Source organism: Pangasianodon hypophthalmus, chromosome 10, assembly GCF_027358585.1.
Source record: "Pangasianodon hypophthalmus isolate fPanHyp1 chromosome 10, fPanHyp1.pri, whole genome shotgun sequence".
NCBI classification, from domain to species: Eukaryota; Metazoa; Chordata; class Actinopteri; order Siluriformes; family Pangasiidae; genus Pangasianodon; species Pangasianodon hypophthalmus.
In genome coordinates, this window is record NC_069719.1 from 5,438,941 (window position 1) to 5,464,575 (window position 25,635).

Genomic DNA, 25,635 nt, shown 5'->3' on the forward strand with positions numbered 1-25,635 from the left:
AGAAACATTCTTTTCCTACCCAGAATGTCAGCATTTTTATTTATACTGAAGTTTAAAAAATAATAGTGAAAATGGAAAATGAAGAAATAAAAAGAAATGTAAACTGTGTTTTTTTATTTCTTTATTTGCTCTACGTAGTGACTTAAAGCACTACAGCATGGTAAACAAAGTAAATTAGTACAAAACAAAAAACAAACCTCCATAACTGTCTCTGAATGAGTTAACATGAGAGCAGGTATAAAGACGCAGCCTACAATAAACCCATAAATATTTCAACCACTTTCGTTTTTTTAAACTTCGATTTAATGAAAGCTCACAAAAGGAGCCACCATCCTCATTGAGGAAAACAAAAAAACCTGATGTCGGCTAAGCGACAGCACACCCACACACAACTGCGCGCACACAATCACACACACACACACACACACACACTCACACAATCAAAAAAAACACTAACAGGAAGAAACATCCAAGTGTTCCCATGGTAATAAAGCTGCTATTCGATAGTGATGATGCGTCCATTATAATATAAAGCCACTGGACAGCGAGAATGCTAACCAGGTCTAACCAGGAAGCTAGCGCTGCCGAGATCGAGCAGCGTCCAACAGACCTTCATCGCTTTGTTTCGGATTCATTCATGAATTTCAACATTCTTCCGCAGGCTGCGAGCAGCGCAGAACCTCACAGCTTGTTCCTTTTTTCACTTAAACACACATACACATAGTGATGAGGAATCGTAGGGTAGGTCTAGACAAGTGATCCGATCCGATCCGATCTTGGACTCGTTCAGTAACCGCTTATGTTAAGTCTGAACCTTTTTAGTCTGATTTGGACAGCACGGTCACTTTACAGGAAGCGATCACTAACTGCTACCCAGATTTAAAAAGATCTGATTTTTAAACTCAGTCCAATAAACGTGATCGTTTGCTACAGTCAAATTGACTAAACTGTAGGATTCAGCTTACAATTAATTGTTATTCTGAGGAGGTAATAACGTATTTCTTTGTTCAACTAAAAGAAACCCACTTTTGAACTGTACTAAACCAAAAAGCTCCACACGCCTTTTGTTTTATATTTTCCTTTAGCTCTATAAAACCTTTGTTTAGTCGGTCTAGCATGAGAAGCATAGAATTAATCTCCTAAGCGGCCAAAATCTGAGATTCCTCATCACCGCGTTAGCATGTGGACGCATGTGCAAGACAAAAACAAAAAAAACCTGCACTCCCAATTTTATATATAATATATAAACTAATACATGATGTGTAAGCAGAGGAGGAAGAGAGGGAGAGAGAAAGCGAGAGAACAAGTTAAAACGTGTAGCTTTGAGAAAAACTCCATGCAGCGTTGAGGTTAACTGACCAAACATAAACTTGAGTTAATTATGTAGAGGTATTACACAAAAAAGAGTGTCCATATAAAACGCAGGTTATGTAAAAAGGGCCACTGGGTGACTGGATCATTTTACAGGTTGGCATTGATTTGGTCAAAAGACAGCCAAGTGCAGATATTGCCTCCGTAGAGGAGGAACACACTCTCAGACTCACTCAACCCTTACACACACACACACACACACACAAATCAGTGGCCTCAAAACCAGACAGCCTGGACACTGCTGTCTTTAGCAATGTGTTTAAATGCGTTAAGGCGCCAGCACGAGACACACGCACATACACCCACACACACAGTGTGTCTGTTCAGTCACACATCTCCTCAGGGATCTCGTGAGGGTTGAGGATTCCAGGGACAGACATCTGCAGCTTGTGCTTCTCCTCCTGGGCCTGGCGCAGAGATGCCTCACGTTCCTCAAGGAACAAATCTGTAGTGTCCTCACCTGCAAACTCCTGGAGGAGAGAAAGAGAGAGTCAGAGAGAGAACGAGAGTGTGAGAGATTCAGTGCTCGCCAACATTTCACAAGTTCCAATTACTGCCAGGGTGACAGCCATCAAACTCTTTATAACGCCCACACACACATTCACGGTCTTGTGGCATCTAAATGACCCCAACACACTACCAAAAAAAAAAAAAAAAGCAGGTCTTAGACATTTTCTTAATAAGTTGCTGAAATGAAACCTGTTTACTTACCTATCCACAATGAGCCAAAACTTTACAACACTCACCAGAGACACTAATGATCTCTGCTACTTCCATCCAAGCTTAATTTTATCTCACAATGTCTCTATAGACATTTATTGTGAGGTTGATTATGACAGGATATGATGAAACCACAGTTATAAGTTTTTCTTCCATTTTCGTGAGTCAAACAGGAAATGAGAACTAACTGCAGGTAGGCAGTAAAGTGGTGAGAGAGGAACTGAAAATCTTTGGACCGCACGCACCATGAGACCGATCCAAGGAATCATTTGATCCAATCATTTAGATTTGACTTTTTACGGCATCATACAGGCTTTGAACAGAATTGAGAAAATCTCAATTCAAGTGCCGCTTTGTTGCTAAAATCACAGCTCTGTACACGTGCACTGAAAATAAAACGTCGTTAACTACTGCTAATGTGAGTGGGGGGCGAGTGTGCATTCTACTAAAAACATTTCTAATTAAATACCACACATTGCTAAACATAACCCTCTGCTGGTATTTAAAAACATGCTGTCAGAGCCTTACAGAAATACCAGACACCCCCCAACCCCCCCATTCTCAAGCTATGCCATCAACAGTGCATGTGCTATTACTAAAAAAAAGAACAGAAAACCTGTTCCATTAAAACTTAGATAATAAAACTCTAATAAACATTTATGCAAAAACAAGTATGCAGTAAATGTCTTGCCAACAACGTCAGCAGTGCAGTGTATATTTATTACACATTACATTTTCCTCAAGCCTTTAGTCAAGTCATTCAGTGACTGAATTCCCTCAGAGATTGCACTGTTCCGCTCTTTAGTTTTCTCCAGTCAGAAAAATTGTACATCATTTCCAATGTCTAATTTTGTTTTACTATAAGAACCGCGATAAACCCGCAAAAACACAGCGTATATCATTTGTTAATGGTAATAACTCAGTAAATATGACAGGATAGAAAGTATGGCCAAAGAAGTCGAAGCCGCATTACCAGATATAAGCTCGTGTGGCCCTACTCACCTTGATCTGCACCAGGAAGTCTCTCAAGTGCTCTTTAAACGCAGGGATGTCCTGGTTCAGACTGAACAGCCCCGTCACAAACACCTTCACCTGGGCACTAAATACACAAATAGAGCAAAAGTTAGAATTCGGGCAGCAGACACAGATCTAGATCAGACTTAGACACATAACAGAGCACGTTGTCCCTATTCAAGCTGAAGGAAAAAGAGTCACTGTAAGGGTAATGATGACTATATACCCACCAATTATTATTAGTACATACAACTTATAAAAGGAGTTGTTATTTTTGGCCAAATATTAAATGGCATTCTATTAGGCATTATAGTGCAAAGTAGTGAGCATAAATTGGGCTTACATTGGTATTTTAAAATTGATTCATTGCATCTAGATTAAGCCACTGTCTGCACACTTAAAAAATTTTTTTTACTATAATTAGCCACATGTTAATTAGCATAGAATTGGATATATGCCAGGAGGTGCTCTGCTAGCTTCCACCTATTCTTAGTTTTGCTAGCATTAAATGTGTTATTAAAATTTCCATGGAAGTGTAAAACAGCAAAGTAAAAGACAAACTCACTCCTGCAGATGAGGGAAGGCCGTCTTCAGCAAGTTCGCCACGTACTCCTGGATGAAAGCCTGATTGCTTATGGGGTTCGCAGGGTTCAGGGTCATACTGATCTTACCCTCCTCGACCAAATTAAACATGTAAGCCAGGATAGACGCGTGCATCGTCAGACCTGGAGGATACACAGACACAAGAGTTATGCAGAGAAAAGCATACACAAGCCATGACCTTTATATGTAGCCCTAGACATCTTCAGCACTATAGGGTGCAGTGTTCTAACATCTTTAGTTTTTACAGCAGCTATGTTAAGTTTGGTGTTCAAATTTTATTGTTACTGTACAGAATTTTATGTATGGATTAACACAAAAGAGACCGTGAAGTTACATGAAAATAATGCACGTGGGGGGAGTGATGTGGCGCGACACGAAGCGGAGTGTATTATTTTCGTATAACTGTGTGGTCATGACTGTGTTACTCCACTTACGCCAGGCAATTTTGCCAACTATTAATCATTAATTTATTAATGAACACCACATTGTGCATTTCAACAGTTTATTTAAAATGCTGTTAAGATTAAATGCTGTGGAACATCCAAAAGACAAGTTAGTTCCTGTTCTCACAGCAGAGATAAGCAGTCATTCCCTCACCAGCCTCTTTCTCTCTCCCTTTCTCTCACTTTCTCTAGCCTAATCAGATCACTATCTCTCACTTGCTCTTTATCACAAAAAATGCAGCCTGTCATTTTACTGAAAAATCAGTAAGTGTGAAGTGCTCTGTCCTGAAGACTTTCCTGAGCTGGGAAACATTGACTGTTACAAAGTGCTTACAACTGAGACTTCTTCCATAAATGTTATAGCAATGTGGTATAAGGGACATTGTCTGTGCTTTATGCAAGATATACTGAGCAAAAACATATATATGTACAAGAAACCTATACATAACAAAGACTTGCATGATGGACTTGTTCCCTCTTTCCCAGTGGCAGAAACAGGGGAAAAAAAAAAAAAAAAATTCATCTGTGTCGTGCATGTTTCTCTGTTAGACAATGTGCGTTATTCATATTTATTCCTCAAACTCTGAGATGAGTAGCAGTGACTCATAGGGTGTGTGTGTGTTGTGCATCATTAACTTCAGTGAACCTACACTGTATGACTCACCGGCCGTGTGTGATGTGTCCGTAACTACGGAGAAGATGTGTTGCAGTATGTCACAGAAGTATGTCTGGTAGAAGCTCTGAGCTGCCGCCTCCTCCTGGGCCACATTCTGCAGCAACGTGTAGAGAATCTGCAAACCTGCATACACACACACACACACACACACAGCAAAAATAACATTATTGAATGTCAAACACAAACAACTTTCTGCCTTAGCGAGATAATACCATACAGCAATACAGACACACAAATTATTACAGATTAGAGATGGACACAAGCACTAAGTAACAACCCAAAATTAGGGCAAATAAACTCCAAAGACATGATGCCATAAAGTTTGCCTGAGAGAACCAACACAATACACTACATTGAGTCACTGTGAGATCAACTCTGTGTGAACGTGTGTGTAGTTTCTCACCAGTGTCAGCCACGTTTCTCATGGTGTGTTTAAAGGCCCAGATGATGGAGTCCAGCACCAGTTTGAACTGTGCCGGGGGAATGGCGAGGAACGCCGGGAAGCAGTGGGAATTCACCGCCTGCAGCAGGTAGAAGAAGTGTGTGCGGTGCTCTGGATACTCCTCAAAATCCTGGACAAAAACATAAAACAAGACTTTATCAGATTATGATAAAGCAAGTAGAACGCCAAGTCTACTTCTTCTTGTTACTAATTTTTATGCCTGAAATACCTTTAAGGAAGAAAAAAACCCTTTAAAATATACTTCAAACAGGAACGAAGCTATTGAACAAAAATTATTTCAGACATCTGACTTTCCTGTGACCTTGAACCCATTTGGATCAATTCCAAAAATCTGCAATCTTCCAATTTATCTGCAGGTTAGTGTGATAACCTGTGATAACAGTGATATCCCTATAAATCCTACAAACATTCAACCACTCATTCTTGAGCATTCTCAGACGGACACACAGACACAGAGACAACACACGGACATATACCACCGCTATGGACACCACCTAGTGGCGTCAACAATATGAGAAATTGACTCCTAGCAGAACAGTAACACTACTACTACTTTATAAATAATCACATACAAGCTGCTCTCATTGCACCTCCACCGTAAGGCAACATATCAGATTGAACTAACAGATTTAAAAAGAAAAAAAAAAACCAAAACCTATAGGCATAAAGAGAGAGCGCACAATTTTCACGTTATCCCAAATGTAATTCATCATTCATTGCTGACTTGTCTGATGTCTAGATCTTTTTAGTCGTCTGCTATCAGAACTAATGTAGCTAAGAAGTATGGAAGTGTACAGCCTCCAGTTTAGCCACATGCCAAAATGCATGTCTAAATCACTCATCGTTTGGCTCAGTAACACTATTTACACGTAAACAATTTCATAAAGTACCCAGAAAAAGTTGGATGTAAAAAAAAACCAATTCAATTCAGAACTATATTGCGATGATCTGAACCACATCTTCAGGCTACAGCTCTACTGCTTGTGTGGCACGAACAATGACATAACCAAAACAACTCGTGTCTGCTGTAGAGCAAAACCAAACTTTGTGCTGGGAAACCGTGATTCTGGCTTTAAGATATCTGTATTGGAGATTATGCACCTTTTTTTTTTTTTTTTGGCTCTACATACATGAGATTTATGATCAACTCAAAGCAGTTTGAGGCAAGTGGAATGATTTTGGCATTAGCCTCATAGCTCCAAAGCAAAAGTGTAAACATCAGACACTGGTGTAGGCAAACATGTCTTGGCTTATTGACTATTGCTGCATAATGGAAAAATTGAGTTTGTTTTGTGCCAAACTATTGCTTCATGTCTTGTAAAGTCTTGTTGTTCAAGTGCTTTTCAGGATAATTACATCTTTTATAACCTTTTACGCTACTGTGTACTGTTTGCATTTTGGAAATTAAAAACAAAACAAAAAATACGAAATCCAGTCCAGTGTTACAAAATCCAATCCAATGTGGAACAGCGTCTGAACTAAAGCAGGGTCTTACTTTGTTGATCATGTTCAGCGTGCATTCAAACACAGCATCAAAGATCTGTGGAATCTCGGCTGTGATGTGGCCGCCCAGTTTGTTTACGATGGTCGCCATGGTGCTGAGCACTTCCGGCTCTCTGGCCGCCGGAACGTTCCGCTGGTAATCTATCAGGACGGCGTCGAGCAAAGGTGGAACAAAATTCTCTCCGACCTGAGAACACACACGCACAGAGGCTTAAAGGATGAGCAAAAGAATGGGGGAGAGACTGAGTGTGTGTGTGTGTGTGTGTGTGTGCTGACAGATTATCTTAACAGGTTCAGAGAGACTTACATCTGAATTAGGCGTGTGTGTACGTGTGTGTGCATATATGTGTGTATCGTACCATCTGTGGGTCGTTGGAACGGCTGACCCAGCCTGAGATGAGTTTAAGAGTTTCTCTTTTCACCGTGCGCATGCTTCTGATTAGAGGCTGTTTAGTCACCATCTCACCTGCATTCAGATACACACACAAAAATACATTATTTCTGTGACCTTGTGTGTAAACACAGTATACAGAATTTTTCCTTACAAAAGGAGATAAAAAAAATATACTGGCTCTGTCTATTCACTGGAAATCCAGTGTGGCTTCAAGGTGATAAATATATATATATATATTTTTTTTTTGAGAATAGACACTTCCTGGGCTCTTTGATGCTCTATATATATATTAAAGAGTCTCACGTAGCAGTAAACACACATTAAGCACCAGGCAACCATTCTGCCTCTTCTCTCAGCAAGGTCATATCGCTTCATATAGTTATGAATCTCAACATAAAAACCACTGACAAAACTTCCTGTTTTTTTCAGTTTCATTCACAATAGTGCAATAAATAAATAAATAAATAAGTAAGTAAGTAAGTAAGTAAGTAAATAAACAAACACCGTGCTGGAATTAATTTTTTTTTTAAAACGATAAGTGATTTTTTTTTTTTTTTAATTATAAATATTAAATATTCATTTGTAAATTTATTATCTATGCACTGAACTATATGCCATTTTATTCTCAATATGAAATCAATACAGAATCACCAAAGACTGACTCAAATTTAAGAGACATTTTCACTAAAAACCTAAATCTAAACCTAAAATCTAAAAAAGTAACACTCCTGGAGCAGAGGTAGTCCGTTTCAGCATGCACATTCCCAAAAAAAAAAAAATAAATAAATATTATATGTGCGCACACGCACTCTCTCATACTCACACAGACTCTTACCGTTGGTCTGGATAGCTGCAGAGATGTTCTCACTGAGGCACTTGTAGACGTTGAGCATATCCAGGTAGATGCGTCCCAGCTGAATGACGAACGGGTGACCCACAGCCTTGCATGCCCTTACGTTGGTCTTCAGGATGCTTCCTAGCTGTTTCACAGTCTCTGGGTCCTTCAGGATATCCACATTCTGAGCAAGAGTAGCAGAGAGCACAATTACAGCTCTAATATTCCCCACGTACAAGTTTACAAATACCAGTGACTGACTGCTGCGATTCAAACATTCTGAACTCCATCACCTGCTGCACTACACACATCAGCTGATGCACGCTCTACTGATAGGTACAATTTTTACTAGTCAGATTAATTAACTTGTAAAACACTGAGGAAACTGACCAAGATAAAGTGCAGCACAAAACTGGTCTAACTCTCGTGCTAGCAAAACATGCAGTCACCTCTTAGTCAAGCACATATCCCCTTCCTGGGAAATTTAAATACTTACCCAGTTTGCTTAGTCTGTATTCCTGAATTTAACTAGTTTGCCATACATCATATTAGCATCATTTTAGCCTAGTTAATTCAGAGTCTAGGCATCCAAAACACAGAACTGAGGAAGGTTTTACTTTCCCATTGGGCAAGCTAATAAATTTAATGATTTGTTCACCTCTGGCCTACATTCAGCACAATGGGAATTTCTGTAAAAAAAAAAATTCTGGCAAGACTAGTCCTTTGAGGCATTGTATAATGGAGTCTTGAATATTTGCTGATGCGCGAGGACGCTGAAATGTCTTACCTTGGTGGCCTGCTGGATGATGCTGTCCCACACCTGGTTGGGTAGCAGCATGTACTTCTCTATCAGGTGCTCCTGTACAGCCTGGTCCGTCTGAGCGCCAATCATGTAACCCACTGCTTCATAAAACGTATGTACCTACAGGGGGTGATGGTTGAGCAAACAAAGGCAAAAATAAAAAAAATAAAAAATTATACCAGTTTTTGGTCTGTGTTTTTTTATATCTAACTGCAGAATATTGACTGTAACAGGATTTTTATCAGATAGGAGCTTTTGAGCCGAGTCAGACCTGCTGAGGCTGCAGGTCACAGATGATGGTGTTGATATTGTTGAGGATCTCATCGATGAAGGGCATGACCTCTCCGACCTGCACCTGCACAAAATGCCTCCTGCACTTCTGTGCAATTTTAATGAATGTGTCACACGCCATGTCTTGCACCCCATCATGGGTCTCTAAAGTCAGAAAGAAGAACTGTTTAGCATTTTGACATCAAAATTACATCAAACAAATATTAGTAGGATCAGATTTAGGATTAAGAATCCATATATAATATTCATAGTTAATATTATGGCAAATAGCACTCATGAGATCATACATTATTTTACTTTTTTGTACAGCATATTTTTAAAACTTTTTTCCCCCTTTACATAACAGGAATATACGTTACATTTTGAAGTATTTTATCTTCCCAGATCAGTTGAGTGTGAGTATGTGCATGAGTCACTTTTACTGTGTTTGTATATACTGTAAATGAGGTTCTTTTACAAGACACTTCAGCCTCAGGTTTCATAATATACAAAGCAGGCAAATATTCTAATCTGTGCCTCATAAACTCACGCTGCGTAACTCACCATGCATGAACTCAAACAGTTTGTTGACTACAGTCTTGAGGAACTTCCAATGTGCGCGCAGGAATCGTGGGTACTGGCCAACGATGTACATAATGTTTGAGGCAATGATGGCCTTGTTATCCTTTCCTCGCTTCTGCTCACACAATCCCAGCAAGTCCTAACACAGATACAAAAAACTCACTTTATATTTAGACCAACACTGATGAGCGTAAGAGAAGCATGAGCATAACAAACATTCACTTGGTAGACAAGACTCACGTAAGCAAAATTAATGAACCGTTATAAATAAAACACCTTGATGACAGTGACAAGGAATCTCTTCTCATCCTCCTCATGCATGGCTCCGCTGATGGAGCCGATGGCCCAGCACAGTGTGTTCAGGTTTTTCCAGGACCACTCCGTCCCATTCACCTGGTTATGAAGTTTTTCTGTCATGATCCGCTCTGTATCGGCGTAGTCCAGATGGGTCAGATACACTACACAGAGCAAGAGAGAAAGAGAGAAGAAAGAGGAAAAAGAAAGAGATGAGGAGAGAGAGAGAGCAAACAAAGAAAAACAGAAAAAGATAAAAGTAGGACCGTATCCAGTGCAGCCAAGAAAAGATAAACTAACAGTGTTTACATCATAATCTTTTGGATTAAATGTACGAAGTGTGCGTGTGTGTGCGTGAGTGTGTGTTTTCTTACCAAGTGTCTCTCTCATGTTCTTGTACAGGTTGATAGAGTCAGTGTCCTTCATGAACTCTCGCACCACCTCTCCCTGGTCATTTTCCACCACCAGCACCTCCTCTGGTTTTGCCATCCGGCTCACCATGAGCAGACGCACCTGGAACACACAAACACACACACCAACTCTCAATACTGCAAACACTGTGTGTGTGAGACAGAGTGAGTCAGCTCCAATTTTTTTGTGGACAGTATTCAAAAGTATTTTTGTGATAATGTGACAAATATTTTGCTCGAACTTTGTTAGAAACCCTAAAATGGAGCCAGTTAGTGATATACAACATGCATCAAAAAGATATGACCATATCACCCACGCCTGGCGTGTGCGTATTAGTATTAATGTGCAGCGTGAGAGAAGGACCCTTACCTTGGAGAGTACAGGTAGATAGAGCTGCCTGCGTGGTGGAACATCAAAGTGCTGGCTGCCAGACAGCAGCGGGGAGGTGGAGGTGCTGAATGGACTCTCTCTGTACAACTCTGCTGCCAGGTGGTTCCAGTACTCCAGACAGATCTTAAAGATCTCAGTCTCTTCCACCTCAGACACCAGCAGCATGTAATGCAGAGCCTGGAGATCACATTCAAATATATTAATCAGTAAGAAATTTATTCCATTTGCAGATTTCAAATAAACTCTTTACATGTAACCTAAACTCTGCGCTCGGACTAGGTGCATGCAATGCAAGCCATTTTATAACGAGAAGAGCATGTTACAGTGCAATGCAGTTAACATTAGCTCAGTGTTTTGAAGAGATTTCAATTCCACTGCTTCATTACTTAACAAATCTTAAATAATAGAAGTCTTAAAATTAAAATTCAAGAAGAATAACTAGTGTACTACTCCATCCTATGTCAAAATATTAGTTGGCTACCACATACTCCCACTTCCAAATCTTAAATTATATTGTTAAACCTTTTAAATTCTTTGACATGAGCTTTGATTCATTGCGAGACAGTTTCTGGCAGCTGCCATGTTGATCAGGAGGAACATGCACTGATTGAGTTCAAAGGTTTATGTGACGATTACTGTACTTAAAGGATTATTAAGTGAATTACCCACCTTTCTTCAGCGCATGGTACCGGTTTACTTCACATATGAACAAAGGTTTTTTTTTTTTAATTTATAATAAAAAAAATAAAAAAAAAAAAAGAAAAAAAAAAAAAGAAAAAGAAAAAGAAAAAGAAAAAAAAATGTAATATTATTAAATGATTATTAAGGCGGCTCATTAGATGGGCAGGAGGGATGCTCCTCATCTTCACTGTGCACATGAGAAACTCAAGATATGAGGTGTGTGTGTGTGTGTGTGTGTGTGTGTGTGTGTGTGTGCGCGCGTGTGTGTGGAACTGTGTACCTCCATAAGCGTCTCACGCAGGTTGAGCCTTTTCTCTATGAGCTGGCCGTGCTCTTTGAGGAAGGTGCAGAGGAACAGGCTCAGGTTCTGGATGAAGTTCTGCTCATCGTCCTTCCCGTTCGCGTAAGCCAGACGGATGTTCGTGTTCAGAGGCAGCATCTACAATCCAAACCGGAGAACAAGTTAACCTCAATCTGCATCACATTACACATTACGAGCTGTACGTGATCTGTTTTGGCTGCTTTGCAGTGTGTGTGTGTGTGTGTGTGTGTGTGTGTGGCAATTGGTTGTATTTTGTTACCTGTTTGAGTTGCATCATGGTGAGAGTGAACAGCGTGACAAACTGTTCCTCATATTGGCTCACACTCACACCTGCGATCTCAGTCAGACACTTTAACGTCACATTTCGAAACATTGGAACATTCAGGAACTATTGACAGGACGAGAAAAAAAAAAGGAAAGAAAATAGAACAAATCTTGATTTATGAAAGTAATAATAATAATAATAATAATCAGACTGTGCACAAAAACATTTTCAATGCCTCCCAGATATTTCACGAAGCTTATTACTGCTGCCGTATGCAGCACCCAAACTACATAATCAAGAGACTTATTTCTTTCTTAAATTCTATCAGTCCTTGTTTAGTTGCAACTTTAACCTGAATTTAGTTCTCCTGCTTGAGGCTACAAATAAAAAAACATGAAGTCTACAAAGACTGCAAACTCAGAGACGTGTAAGCTAACATACAATTATAGATGTTCTAGTGTGAACAAAGATAATATAAAACAAGAACACTCATGACTATAGGTGTAAATCCAAAACAACACACGATGGGCATGAACTGGCTCATTAGTGACAGTACATTCTAATGTAAAATGCTGAGGAAACAGCTGTGTGTCTCTGAGGAGGGTGAAGATCTCACCTTGTACACTAGAGTGCTGATGAGTTTGGTCTCAAAGATGTAGCCCAGTGGGATCCAATTCAGAAACCGGAGCAGAGTTTCTAACGTGGCGTGTACCAAAGGAGCATTCTGGGAGTTTTCCTAAGAGATCATAAGAATGATGGAATCAAATTTTAGTTAATGATTACATTCTCATTTTGACTGATCAAAGCTTTGTTTTTACTCTCTGAATAGTTTGCATGAGATTGCAAAAGACTGCATGTGTTTGCATACGTTAGTACAGGCTGCACTCACCATCACAAACTGGCAGAGCTGAAAGATCTGCGAGAACTCATTACACATACTGTAGAAGAAAGAAAACAAAAACAAAAAACAGCATTGTAGTCTCAAGTGACAATCCTGGAAACCCCATGCTCTGCACATATTCGTTATTCTCCTGCTCTAACACACCCAAAATTTCAAACATCATTTAATTCATGTGTTCTACAAGCTAACTGAAGTCAATCATATTAGGGAAAAGAAAAAAAAAATAAATAAATATCACCAAAATGTGCACAGTACACATTTTCCCACTCAAATCCGTCACTCCCGTTAACTAATTTATCGCTATTGCTGGAGTCTCACCTGTCCTTCAGATGCTTGGCTTTGACCTGGGTCATCTGTCCACTGGAGAAATCGAACACCTCCTCGCTGAGCAGCTTCAGGATGATCATGTTGTTCTGGCAGAGGCTCTCGCTGGTGCGGCTCGCCCCCACAATGTCACTGATAAATGTGGGCCAGTGCTTGGGCCACTCCTGCTTCAGGATCTATAAAACAGGAACATAAAGGTGTGCAACAGGGGGGCTGACGGTTAAAATAACCTGACTTTCTATCCACACTAGTCCTGGAGAAACGTTGTTTCGTTTCACTATATACATGTATACGGCTGAAATGACAATAAACTCCACTTGAACTTGGCTGCGTGATGCAAGATAGTTCCTGTTTTCACTTACGTTATAGCTGCGATAAACAGCCATTCCCTTACCAGCCTCGCTCTTTTTTTTTTTTTTACACACGTTCTCTCTCACTAGATCAGATCGCTCTCTCTCTTTTGAAAAACGCAGTATGTCATTTTACTGAGAAACAGGACAGAGGAGTTTATGCTTTCCGGAAGACTTTCCTGTGCTGGTAAACTTCTCAAAGCACCATGACTGGTACACAGCACTTACAACTAAGAATCCCATCATAAATGTTAAATAAATGTCTCCTAATAATAAACATCACCACATCAACAACTATACATTTTACCTTGTTAAACAAAGCTTTATTTTTCAAATTCATTTACAATTAGTCTTAGGTTATGTGGCACGTTTGCGGTACAAGTCCCTGTGAATGAGCTGTTACTATAGAAACAATAACGCATTAGCATGAGCGCATTAATATTAACCCATCACTCATGTTACAGCTGGAACTACTGTCCAAGCTGTGTTGTTACACGGAAATAATGCTCACCTTCTGACCAATCAGACTCGAGCATTCAACCGTTTGAACCGTTTAAAGCGCTGACGGTATGAATGGACGTGATGTGTTAATGCCTATCATAAAAATAAATAGCAAAGTTCTGCATTGTTTATTTTAAATAATAAAATCTTTTATGTATTTTGATAACCATTTAAGATGAAGCAGTGTTCATTCAATGCTTGACGTTTAAATTAAATCAAATTTGGTCTGTCTTTTATACTTGTTCTGCATATTCAACTAGAAACTGGATTTAAAGGACTTGTTTGCTCAATAGTAAACCAAAGAATATCAAAGCAACGAATGCAGCCCTTGTAACATGTAACGAACTTAGAAACTTTTGGCCATACCATTACAACATCTAAAACTTTGACTTAATAGATTATATATAAACAAAATGATTAACTTTCTATAAACCTTACCTGAACTAAAATCATGTTAAGTTTTCCAATGTACACCTTCTCCTTCTGCAATGAAACACATCACATCACCCATGAGCTGTCGAATTACAGTAAAGCTTTGCTCCAGAGTAAATATAGACACCACACGTACCTCCACACTGGCTGCATCAGAAGACGTCTTGATAATGAGGCCCACAACATATTTTTTAATTCCTGCGTACAAACAGGGACGAGAAAGAAAGTGTAAAAAGTTGTCAGGTTTTAAGAGTAATAATTCATCAAGAGAACACTGTGTCATAGCCATGAAGAACAATTATGCAATATTTATACAGCTCTTTTGTTTGACAGTGTTCATCTCCACAACCAGCTCAAGGCCTTAGATTTGGCCTGAACATTAATGTGTATTGAATTGAGCATTCCAGTCCTAACTAAAGCCTGAGTCAACCTCAACCTGCTAACGCAGCAGCGAGGTAGATAGCATCTGGGTAATAATGTGTCCTCCGGCAATACTGCAGTGTTTACATTTGTTCAGTAATGTCTATAGCTTTGAACTAGTTAAACATTAGTGAATTTTTGGAAGGAAAAAAAAAATACAAGGCCTCCAAAGACTTACTTTATCCTACATGTTCTGACTGATAAACAAGAACACTTTCTGACAGTGACAGTGCAGATTTTGACAATGTCACTGCAATGCTCAAAGAGAAAACGTGTTTATAAATATGACTTAATAGCATCTGTCTTGGTGCTCCTGCAGATACAAACTAGGTTTCAGCGTTTACCTCAAAAAGAAACCACACAGGCATGTCACGTTGCATTGCCTGTCATGCCAATCACTTTGCACTGCATGTACAGTTTCATTTTGCATTATTCAGTTTTAATTACTAGAGGAACAAGAATGATAACCCTGTCAAGGATCTACGTAAATTAATCTGTTAAATATGCATGTACATTAAAAGCAAGGTTTATAAGGCCCTCTTTTTAAAGAAACACGCAGATGAAAGAGCGTATACAGATTCCTGCTTTTGAAAACAGGAATCAAAACTGAAGTGATAAAATGCAGTAAATTTGAAAAACAGTAGGGGGAGACACACAAGACAAGTCTACTTCACTTGTGAATAGTTTAATTTATAATCTGAAGTTTCATGCAAAAAATAATAACAAAGAAGAAAAATTAAATGGATACAAAAGTGTATGGATAATTTCCAATGAACACTGGGAAGCCTTTTTTTTTGGTTATAGAGAGAAAAGAAAAATGGAACATGTCTATCATTCAAAAACCTTGGTGCTAAACATTTCGGCTTTACTTCGCCGGAGGAAGAACTTTTCACCCATTCACGCTCTCGATTTGTATTTTAGGGACTGAGGACCTACATAATACTTTAGTGGCATCTGGAGAGAGATACATGTCATTTATGCATGTGTGTTAGAGTTACACTGCTGTACTATGGAAGGAATTGCCATAGTAATAATTCTCAGTATTCAAAGCCAAAAAAAAAAAAAGCCTGGTTTTATAAGTGAACACAATTTGGAAACCACAGAGCTGCTGCAGCAAAAATAAAATGTGGTTCTCATCGATTAAAGCAGCTTGCAAGCCAAATCCAGTGCTCACAAATAAAACCAAATGGCTCTCCTCTTACAGCTGTAGTCTCCATGATTTAACCCTGATCACTGCATATTCCATCAACCTTTCATGCTAAAAATCTGCTCTGAGAATCAGTTTTGGCACTGCTGTAGATCTTCATGGCTCAACGCTTTTCCTTCTCTTACTCAAAGGACATGATAATGAGCTGCTGAACTTAATCAGGTGTGTTGGAGCACAGAAAACACTGGAGTGTGTGCAGAGCAGTCACACACCAAGCTCAGGATTAGCTAACACTGATGCAAGTTCAGGTCCACTGCGAGCAGATCCTATGAGAAATCAGGAATACACAAACACAGACCCTGAACCAGAGAGAGTCAGAATCGTACACTCTCAGAAATAAAAGGTACCAAACTGCACTTTTCCAAACTGTCACTAGGGTGGGACCTTTTTCCTGAAAGAAGGTGTACCTTTAAGGTACACAAGTGGCCCTTGAGATCCAATAATGTACCCCGAATTATATTTGAAGGTGCGCTATACTCACAGGTAAACAATAGATAATAAAGATGCAAAAGATCTTAGCGATAAGGCAAAAAAGATTTTGGTACTTTTACTGTTTAGGGGAGTAGTTCCACCCAGGTGAGCTGGAAATCTAAACTTACCTTCACACTGGTTTCTGGGCAGAATCTTCCATCTCGTTTTAATAACTGTTTCCAGGATCTGCAGAGCATAGTACTGGAATGCCAAGGGAACAAAGCGAACATTAACGACTTCAGCTTTAACTAGCCAGTTCACCACATGAGCTACTGTGAATTTTTTTCCAGAATTATGACTCAAAACAAAACAGAGAAAGAAAATCATCACTGCCTGAATACATTTCATTTAAAATCTCTCTCTCTCTCTCTCTCTTTTTTTTTTTTTTAAAAAGCGTACAATCAGAGTGAACATAGTCTTTCATGCAGGTTTGATTTCACTTCGTTAATTCATAGTTTGGCTGTAAACATTCTAGAGAATCAGTATTTTCTAGATTCTCAAAAGCTTGTACAAGTTTTGCTGTTTCTGCCAGTTTCACACCAGAAAGTGAAAAACAGGGCAAAAAAAAAAAATCTCTATTGGCTAACGGCTAGCTGCATCTGACTGCAACCATGCAGGAAGCCAGAGAACACACAAAACATTTTAAAGAAAAAAAGAGGGAAAAAAAAGAAAAAATTAAAAAAAAAAAATAAATTTAAACAATCGGGATAACACTATGTACTCAAAGTTGAGATGGCGGGAATAACATGTTCTTCTAACACGATCAGAAGAAAATCAGTGACTCTTTCCTTAAGAATTTTACAAATTATAAACCATCAATAAAGCATTGCTGTTTTCACCTTTGGCTGGTGTGCACCTCTGGGAACAGCAAAACAACCTACAGGTTTGGTTACATTTTTGCCTACAATGCCTACAATTTTTTTTTTTTTTACACATTACATAAAAACAACATGAGAATTCGTTAGTGGCTGTGTTACTGGTATCTGTGTCATTTGGGCAGATGGTATTTCAGCTGTAGGGATCAATCATGTTCAAGTATCAGGAATAAGAAAAATGAAGTGGGTCAAACAGAGATGCAATGAGACGAGTTAACATATATCAGAGGCTTCACAAAGTGAAAGGATGTGATTAAAGGTGACATCTGAATACACAAACACTGCAGGTTCACAGTTATCCTCAAACCCTTGGTCAGATCTCCACCTTTAATTGAAACTGAGACAAGTTTAAATTAAAATAAATAAATTAATTAATTTAACAGAAACTCACTGTGCCATTTGATTAATGTCAAAGCTGTGATTCTGCAATGACATTTAATTGCTGATGGTAAAAACAAACAAGAGAAGGTGTATAAAGCAAGAAAGGGAAAAGAAAATCAGAACTAAAGAGAGACAGACTTACACCGAAATGATCTCTACAGCTGAAATACCTAGTTGCCTTGTACCTATATATACATATACAAAATGTAATACCTGCCTAGGACCACTGAGTAGTTATGATATCTAAGGAGAGAGGAAGAGTGCTGACCTAAGATCAGTTTCTCCTAATGAACACGACCATACAAGAGGAGGAGAAACTGCTCCTGGATCAGCATCTTACTCATCTTACGCTTAGCTCTCCCTCCTCCAGATGAGAAGAAGCAAATGCAATGAAAACGGATGCAGAGCAGAATTAAGTATAAGGGAATGAAAAGGTAGACCTTGTGGAGGCCTGCCGCCCAAAGCCTAGCTGTGTCAAGGTGCACAGGAAGACACACCCCTTTTCTTCCTATTACAAGCAATCAACATAATGGAACATTGGCATTAATGATCAAATATGAACAAATTCAGTTAAGAAATTCTTTTTCTGGTTTTGTGTTTGTTCATTCTTTGTTTAATAAGAAATAGGGAGAAGCCAAATGAACACAAGTGCTTTACCTGACGCAAGTCAAATTTTATAAAAATGATTTTGATGGTGTACTTGTATGAGATATTAAAGAAGAGTTTTCTCTCTCTTTTTTTTTTTGGGCAGCATATTATGAAATTATTAATTCTGTTGTCAAATCCACGCCAAACATTAGTAAAAAAATGACCAAAGGGTTAAGAGCACACCTACAGCAAGCCCAGAACAAAATGAATAAAGGCAAACTGTCACCAGTAGTTTAAGGAAGTCTGATGCACAATAGGGGAATACACTCCATCCCAACAACTGCTGAGTAGAACAAAGCTCCAATTAGGATCAGCTAAACAGGAAGGACAGCTGACTCAGGATTAGCTCCGAGTTTACAACCAGGTAAACATGTGCATGGCGCATTTATATTACTGCACGGTGAGGTTCAGAGGTTTGTGTCTGAGCTGCTTTAATTTATTTTCACACAATGACCAAATGAAAGTTAGGAACCAAACGTTTACAGAAGGAGAGAGAGTTCTGAGGTATAAAGTGTAAGACCTAAAGCTTAAACCTGAAAAGCGAAGAGGGCAAAACAGCTCACTGTGGGACACATAATTTCCTTCTAATTAGAAAATATACTTGGTTATGTGGGGCAGGAAGAGGTAACTTGACTCACAGGTGTTGGGAGGAATCAAAGATTTTGAGACGATATTCAATCATCTCAATAAAACTGAGATGAAATTAGCGTAAAAAAAAAAAAGATCTCTCAACCAGCAAGGGTGTCGCTACTACAAAAAACGGAGAGATCCACATTGCAAAACGGATCAAAAGATTAAATTGAGTTCCCCAAATGTGTGTATCAATTAGTGACATCATGTCAGAGCTTCCTCAAAGCAGGGAAGTCAGGGCCTGTGCTCACAAAGCATCTCCGAGTAGGAGCGCTGATGTAGGACCTGCTGATCACTACAATCGGAGAGGGAAAAAAACAAAAACAAAAAAAAAAAACGCCTGGTCAGCGCTCCTCCACCAAGATGGTTCATGAACATCAGCCCAGTTGACATTAGTAGGTTGGTTGAGAGTGTAGGCTTACTTTGGTGTTCATGTTCTGGGAGAATTCCAGGATGGTGTCCACTCGGGTCCACGCGTCCGGGTGCTCCTTTAAATGTGTGAGGACCTCCTGGGCCATTCTTTGCTGGAATATAGAAAAATAAATATTGCAGAGTGACTCCCTGCACTTGATGAGACTCAAGAGTTCACAACCAGTTTGGCTCTTGTGGGTATGTCACCACTGATGTTCTCATTTATGGGTGAGCACCATCCAGAAATGGTAACGGGGAATATCGATACAATGAACACAATATGGCCAAAAGTATCTGGATGCCTGACAATCACACTCGTATTTGCTTGTTGAACGTCTCACTCCAGATTTAGTTCTTTGCTGTTATAATAAGCTCCACTCTTCTGGGAAGGCTTTCCACTAGATTTTGGGGTGTGGCTGTGGGGATTTGTGTTCATTCAGCTACAAGAGCATTAGTGAGCTCAGGTACTGATGTTGGTGAGGAGGTCTGGGGTGCAGTCGGTGTTCCAGTTCATCCCAAAGGTGTTCAGTGGGGTTGAGGTCAGGGCTCTGTGCAGGACACTCGAGTTCTTCCACTCCAACCTTAACAAACCATGTCTTCATGGAGCTCGCTTTGTGCACAGGGGCACTGTCATGCTGGAACAGAGGTTTGGGCCTCGTAGTTCCAGTGAAGGGAAACTGTAATGCTACAACATACAGAGACATTCTAGACAATTCTGTGCTTCCAACTTTGCAGCAACAGTTTGGGGAAGAAGCACATATGGGTGTGATGGTCAGGTGTCCACATACTTTTGGCCATATAATGTACTAACACAATGTTTTCTAATATTGAAATACTGAAAACCACAAGCTTTTTATCCACTTCTGCACATCAAACACTGCTGAATGGGAACTAAATGGCGGCAGGAACTGAAGTTGTTATCTATGGAAAAATTTCATAAAACTGCCATTGCCACCAGAATCACCACTTTTGCATTAACACACAAAACGAATAGCTGCTTGTTGTTTTGAGGCTTGGTAGCAGGAACACCACAAACACAACCGGATACTTCTGACAGAATATAAACAGGAGCTAAATTAACTAGGAATATAAAGCTGCCAAAAAAAAAAAAAAAAAAAAAGTTAATCTAGTAGCACAAGAGTGTTTTTGCATTTTTTATTTAGCCTTGCAGTTAGTACATGACTTCCCAAAAATCTAGGGTTCAACCTGCATCACAGATTTTCCCTGCTTCTAAAGACTTCCTTCATAGCAGAATAACAAAACAATATCATGTTATATGAGATAAAGCTTTTTTTTTTTTTTTTTACATTTCTGACAAACTTCTAAAAGAACGCATTTGCTCAGAGTTGAGTTAAACCCCTGACGATGCCACTCTACGGAGCGGGGTCTGAATTCTTACCTGCGGTCCCACTCCATGGTACAAGCAGTTAACCACGTTATCCAGGAGATTAATGTCCAGTTTCTGGTTGAAGTCCAGCAGCTGTCTGGCTGCGTGGTCAGCTAACATTGTCATAACTGCTGGCATAGAGCTCTGTGGGGACAGGGGAGGGCTGGTGAGGCCTTTTTGGGGCAGTAAACATCCAACAGGGCAAAGTCATCTGAAATGAGCAAAGACTTGTACATACAAAACCCAAATTCTCAACATAAGAGTTATGATATAGGTAGGATGGAATGTTTGATGTTGTTTTTCTCGTCCCAACATTAAAGGATCTCCAAACTCCACCTTTAGTACATTTACAAGAATTCGTACTCATGTTTTTCATCGTTCTTTAAACATATAAAGCATGTTTTTATATACACATCTCAATCATGTCTGCTTTTTTCTATGCGTTATCTTTTACTGTGACATGCATCATCATGAGTCTCAACATGGTGTTCGGAGCAGAAGAACTGATCTAGAACTGGGACGATATAATAAAAATATCACATCACGATACCTGAAAGAATTTTAATGATATATGATACAGATTACAATTAGACATCGTTGTTGTAACTAACTGCTGGCAAAACAAAAGTGAAATGCTTTAAAAAAAACAATTACATAAATTTGAATGAGTTTAATATATCCTAAAAACACATAAAAATACATTTAACAACTTTCAAGCTTAGTATAACATTAACAACATATCAGCTGCTTCCAATCAGTTTGTCAATAATATTTATGAAAAATTTTAGAAAAAGATATCATGATATTATCAGTGATATCTCAGAAAAGCATATAGTGACATAATTTATCACAGTGTTGATATTATACTGCTATATTGACCAACCCTACAGGAGTCTTACATTACACTAACATTTGTAGTCTGACATTCAACTTAATCTCATATAAAACAACCTCCGTGTAAGAAACTATGTTATGAGTCTCCAGCAATGGCTCCCTGATCTGGTTACTGCTCCTAGACATGTGGATATAAAAAGCACTACATTCTGGCCTAGACATGTGATACATATCATCAATAATTAAAAACAAGACGTGTAGCTCAATGAATGATGAGACGACAACACCAAGATAAGATACTCGATGTTTTCAAAGTGTTGCTCGGCACGTGGACGTTTAACAGCGGAAGCTTCTGGTGTGTGTCTGAAGCCCAAGAGGACTCTGATCTTTATTTTCTCAATGAGAACACGTGTGAACCTTCCCTTTCGGTTGACGCCTCACTGTTTACATATGTCACGGATAGGCGTGGCCATGCGACTGAATCTGAAACCTTTCCTCGGCATGTCATCAAGTAGCACATGATGCAGCGTCGCATGCTTGCCAATCAGCCGTCAGTGCACAGCGACTATTTCAGCAAACCAGTTCAGTGTCCTAATCCTAATTCCGTTTTATGGGTCGATTTTTGGCAGCAAAATGATTGCAAAGAAATGCACGTGCTGTCTGAAACTAAGCTTTCTGTAATCAGTCTGCACTGGAAACACAGCTGTAAAGCCTGATCAGCTCGTCAGCCTTGTACCCAAGAGGGTAAAAAAAAAAGAAAAAGAAAATCAAATAAACAAGCAAGATGTTTCCTGTAATATTAACAGCAGTCCTATCTTTAAAGGAACTGGAAATGAAGATAATTTTGTGTTTGCTCTGGAGCCCATGGGGACGGGTTTAATCCCTCAAGTCTATGAATAGGCTTTCATTACATACATCATACAAAAATGTTCAAATTTTTAAGTGGTCCATGTTGAATTCAACCCTTATCTACAGTAGACATAAATACTACTACTACTACTACTACTAATAATAATAATAATAATAAAGCACACCAATGGAAATGTACCCATTCATCCTTAGATCAACTTGGCTAGCTTGTAAGTCGTCTTACAACATTAATGATGTGTCTGAATGGAAATTTCCTTCCTTGCTGTATTTGTTTTAAAAATACTTTAATAATAATAATAATAATAATAATAATAATTCACACTACTCATATCATTATAAAGCTTGAATAGGAAGTGTCCAATGTTTCCAAGCAAAGAAGTACAGGATTGGTCAACCCCTCCCACCCAACAGCATGCTCCCCACACACACACACACACACTCATGGAAAGCAGGCATAAAACAAAAAAAGAAAAAAAATATCACTCCACCCATCTACAGACTGACCGTCAGTTTTATAGCAAGAAAAACACTAGTCAAGAAGAGACACTTCAACGCTGCATGGCTGCTTCGTAGGCAGTTTAACTTAAATATTTAAGTTAGTGGAACATTAGCGACATGGCTAGCAAGCAAGAAGCAAAGCAAGGCAGGTGACTAACCATGCAACTGGATTATCTGTCTTTTTGTTCATTAATGATCAAAGTAGGACATGCAAACCAGAAGAAATGCCTTTTTCACACAGCGACAGAGCAAACACACACACAGTTATAAGTTAGAGAGTTATTAGTTAATTCATTTTCTCAACCCACACTCAGGTCAGTTACCTACCGAAAGTCCAAGCCTTTGAAAGAAAGGTCTGCTTTTTCTGCCAGAGTTGCTAAAAAAAACCCTTATGTCACCTCAACTAGCTCCAGTAACGTTGTTGTTGTTGTTGTTGTCTGGATGAATTAGGAATACGCTGACTAGCCTCACTGCTCCTAGGATGAGTAAAAAACGTTATGCTAGCTTCAGCTAGTTGCTTTCTGATAAGGACCACTGCAGCGCACTCACAATCACGGCAAAGCTAAGGTACCTCCTCAACCCGAGTCATTTTACGAAATAAACTTAACCTTGATCAACAAATCTTGTCTTTTACTTGATGTATTTTTTTCTTTGCAGCGCTTTTAGGAGACAGAGAGAGTGAGAGAGAGACCGTGAGTCTGTGCCTTCTTCTTCTCCTCACAAGCAACAAACTCATAACCGGTTGAAACCGGTTCAGACTGGGAGATTCCATCTCGGTTTAGTTTTCAGCCGTCGGCGCCGCGAAAAAGTTTGGATTAACGTCACGCCCTTCCTGCTACGCCATTGGCTCAACTGACAGCAAGGGCGCCCGCGCTGACGTCCCATTGGCGTACACTCCTGTCAATCAAAGCTCAATCAATTTCGCGAAGCTCCCCCGAACGCCAACAGCTCCGCCCTTGCAAAGAGGAAAAGATCAGGCGGACTCGCTGCAGAGTGGAGTTTTAAATTCTAGTATTAATCGCTGAATAAATGAAAAAGTGATTCTTTTTATTACGTTGCTGATATGTTATCCTCTGAGTATTTAATTATTATGGTGATATTGTTTAGAATTCGACGCCGCGGTGAGTCAGAAGCGGTTAGATAACTTAAATAGTAACTTCTATCGACTCGGTACTATTTTAAAAGCCTTTAAAAGCAATGTCAGACTTGTCTGAGAGGGGGAATGGAAGCAGAGATTAACTGTGGAGGCGATCGGGGCGATCAATCCGTCTCTAGCGGATGTCAGAGCTTGTACTTGGGGCTGATTGTAAGCTGGTAATTTTCCACTCGCCACCGAGGGGGCGTGGCCGGCTGCTGCAGAGACAGGCGCGCGCGCGGGTCACAGGCGGATTAAACAGGCGGAATTTGCTTATAAAACTTGCGCCATGGCAACGAAATAAAACCAGCGTCACAGCTACGGTATTAACGTTGGTCGGCTTGTCTGTTTGCTTGTTTTTTGTTTGTTTTTTAACAATAAAGCGTGTGACTTTGACACAGTCGGAATGACACGACCACGTGATGACGCTGAAGCTTGTTTTTTTTTTTTTTTGCTAAGGCTGTGAATTAGCGCGCGCTGCCTCTTTCCCTTTTTTTTTTCTTCCCCCCAACAATCACGTGGTGCAACTCCGCTTCTACGTCACTTGATGGAAAAATACAGGATTTTGGTGTAGGAAGAGAAAAAAAAAAACTATAGTGCAGCAACAGAACAAAGGATTAGATTTATATAGGCTAAATAGTTTGTGATTTTATTCACAATGTATGCACCAAAATATCCACATTTAGAAGTGATCTTGCACATGGGATCCAGTGCACGTGCCACACATGAACTGTAATCATGATCAAATGATCATTGCACCTGCATACTTGTCATTTCAGTGCAATAACTGGACATCATGAGTTCAGTGATGTGTCCATGCTTCTTGCAGCCTCACTATATATTTGATTGGGTCAGGGTCTCTGTTGCATCCCCTATCAGCGGTTTCCCGTAATTGTGCTCTTTATGAGGGAGATAGCATAATGAGATTAATATAAAGCTGCAATAACAGATAAGCTGGGTAATAGCTTGATCACAGCAAATAGGCCTGGACTGGGTTTTTATGTTTACCTTTTCAGTGGGCAAAGTCAATGTTAAGAGTATCTGAAGAAATTTCTAGGTTAGTGGCGGTGCCGGAGGGCACTTCGCTTTCTAGGAACTGAAAAACGTCTTGTTCTGAGAAGATCAAACAGTGCGATTGGGCGTGGAATCTGCAAGGCTTTTGTTTTTCTTCTGTTCACAGGAATGGTTTTGGAAAACTTTAGAATGATCTCAAGCTATATAGAGTTTTCATTTACATTTGCATTTTACACACTGCCAAATTCATTCAAGACTAACATTTAACTTGGCCTGTGCTAATTGTTGACCACCTTTTTATTGTTTA

At 39.4% G+C, this 25,635-nt stretch overlaps 1 protein-coding gene across 2 annotated transcripts; it reads right to left on the minus strand.

The window, feature by feature from the left end:
* Positions 1-106: 106 nt before the first annotated feature.
* On the minus strand, positions 107-24,568 carry xpo1b (exportin 1 (CRM1 homolog, yeast) b). Of its 2 annotated transcripts, none has more exons than XM_026944158.3 (25): positions 23,507-24,568; positions 20,990-21,121; positions 19,602-19,703; positions 16,774-16,846; positions 14,684-14,745; positions 14,554-14,598; positions 13,259-13,440; positions 12,929-12,977; positions 12,656-12,775; positions 12,034-12,162; positions 11,733-11,891; positions 10,751-10,948; positions 10,345-10,483; positions 9,953-10,134; positions 9,659-9,815; positions 9,096-9,259; positions 8,810-8,944; positions 8,011-8,206; positions 7,153-7,259; positions 6,786-6,980; positions 5,231-5,399; positions 4,816-4,950; positions 3,671-3,830; positions 3,094-3,190; positions 107-1,841 (listed from the first exon to the last, which is right to left on the minus strand). In XM_026944158.3, the coding sequence occupies exons 2-25, from the start codon at positions 21,113-21,115 to the stop codon at positions 1,695-1,697; spliced, it is 3,228 nt and encodes a 1,075-aa protein (XP_026799959.1). In that variant the 5' UTR covers positions 21,116-21,121; positions 23,507-24,568; the 3' UTR covers positions 107-1,694. The 2 variants fall into 2 exon arrangements, with proteins under 2 accessions (XP_026799959.1, XP_026799960.1); XM_026944159.3 differs by having other exon boundaries at positions 8,023-8,206; positions 23,507-24,567.
* Positions 24,569-25,635: the final 1,067 nt, after the last annotated feature.

Coding starts and splice junctions, on each gene's coding strand:
- xpo1b (XM_026944158.3), bottom strand. CDS start 21,115: ATGCCAGCAGTTATGACAATGTTAGCTGACCACGCAGCCAGACAGCTG. Junction 14,746..16,773: donor GCCCAGAAACCAGTGTGAAG/GTAAGTTTAGAT, acceptor GTTTGTACGCAG/GAATTAAAAAATATGTTGTG. Junction 7,260..8,010: donor GACCAACGGTAAGAGTCTGT/GTGAGTATGAGA, acceptor ATCTGAATGCAG/GTGAGATGGTGACTAAACAG.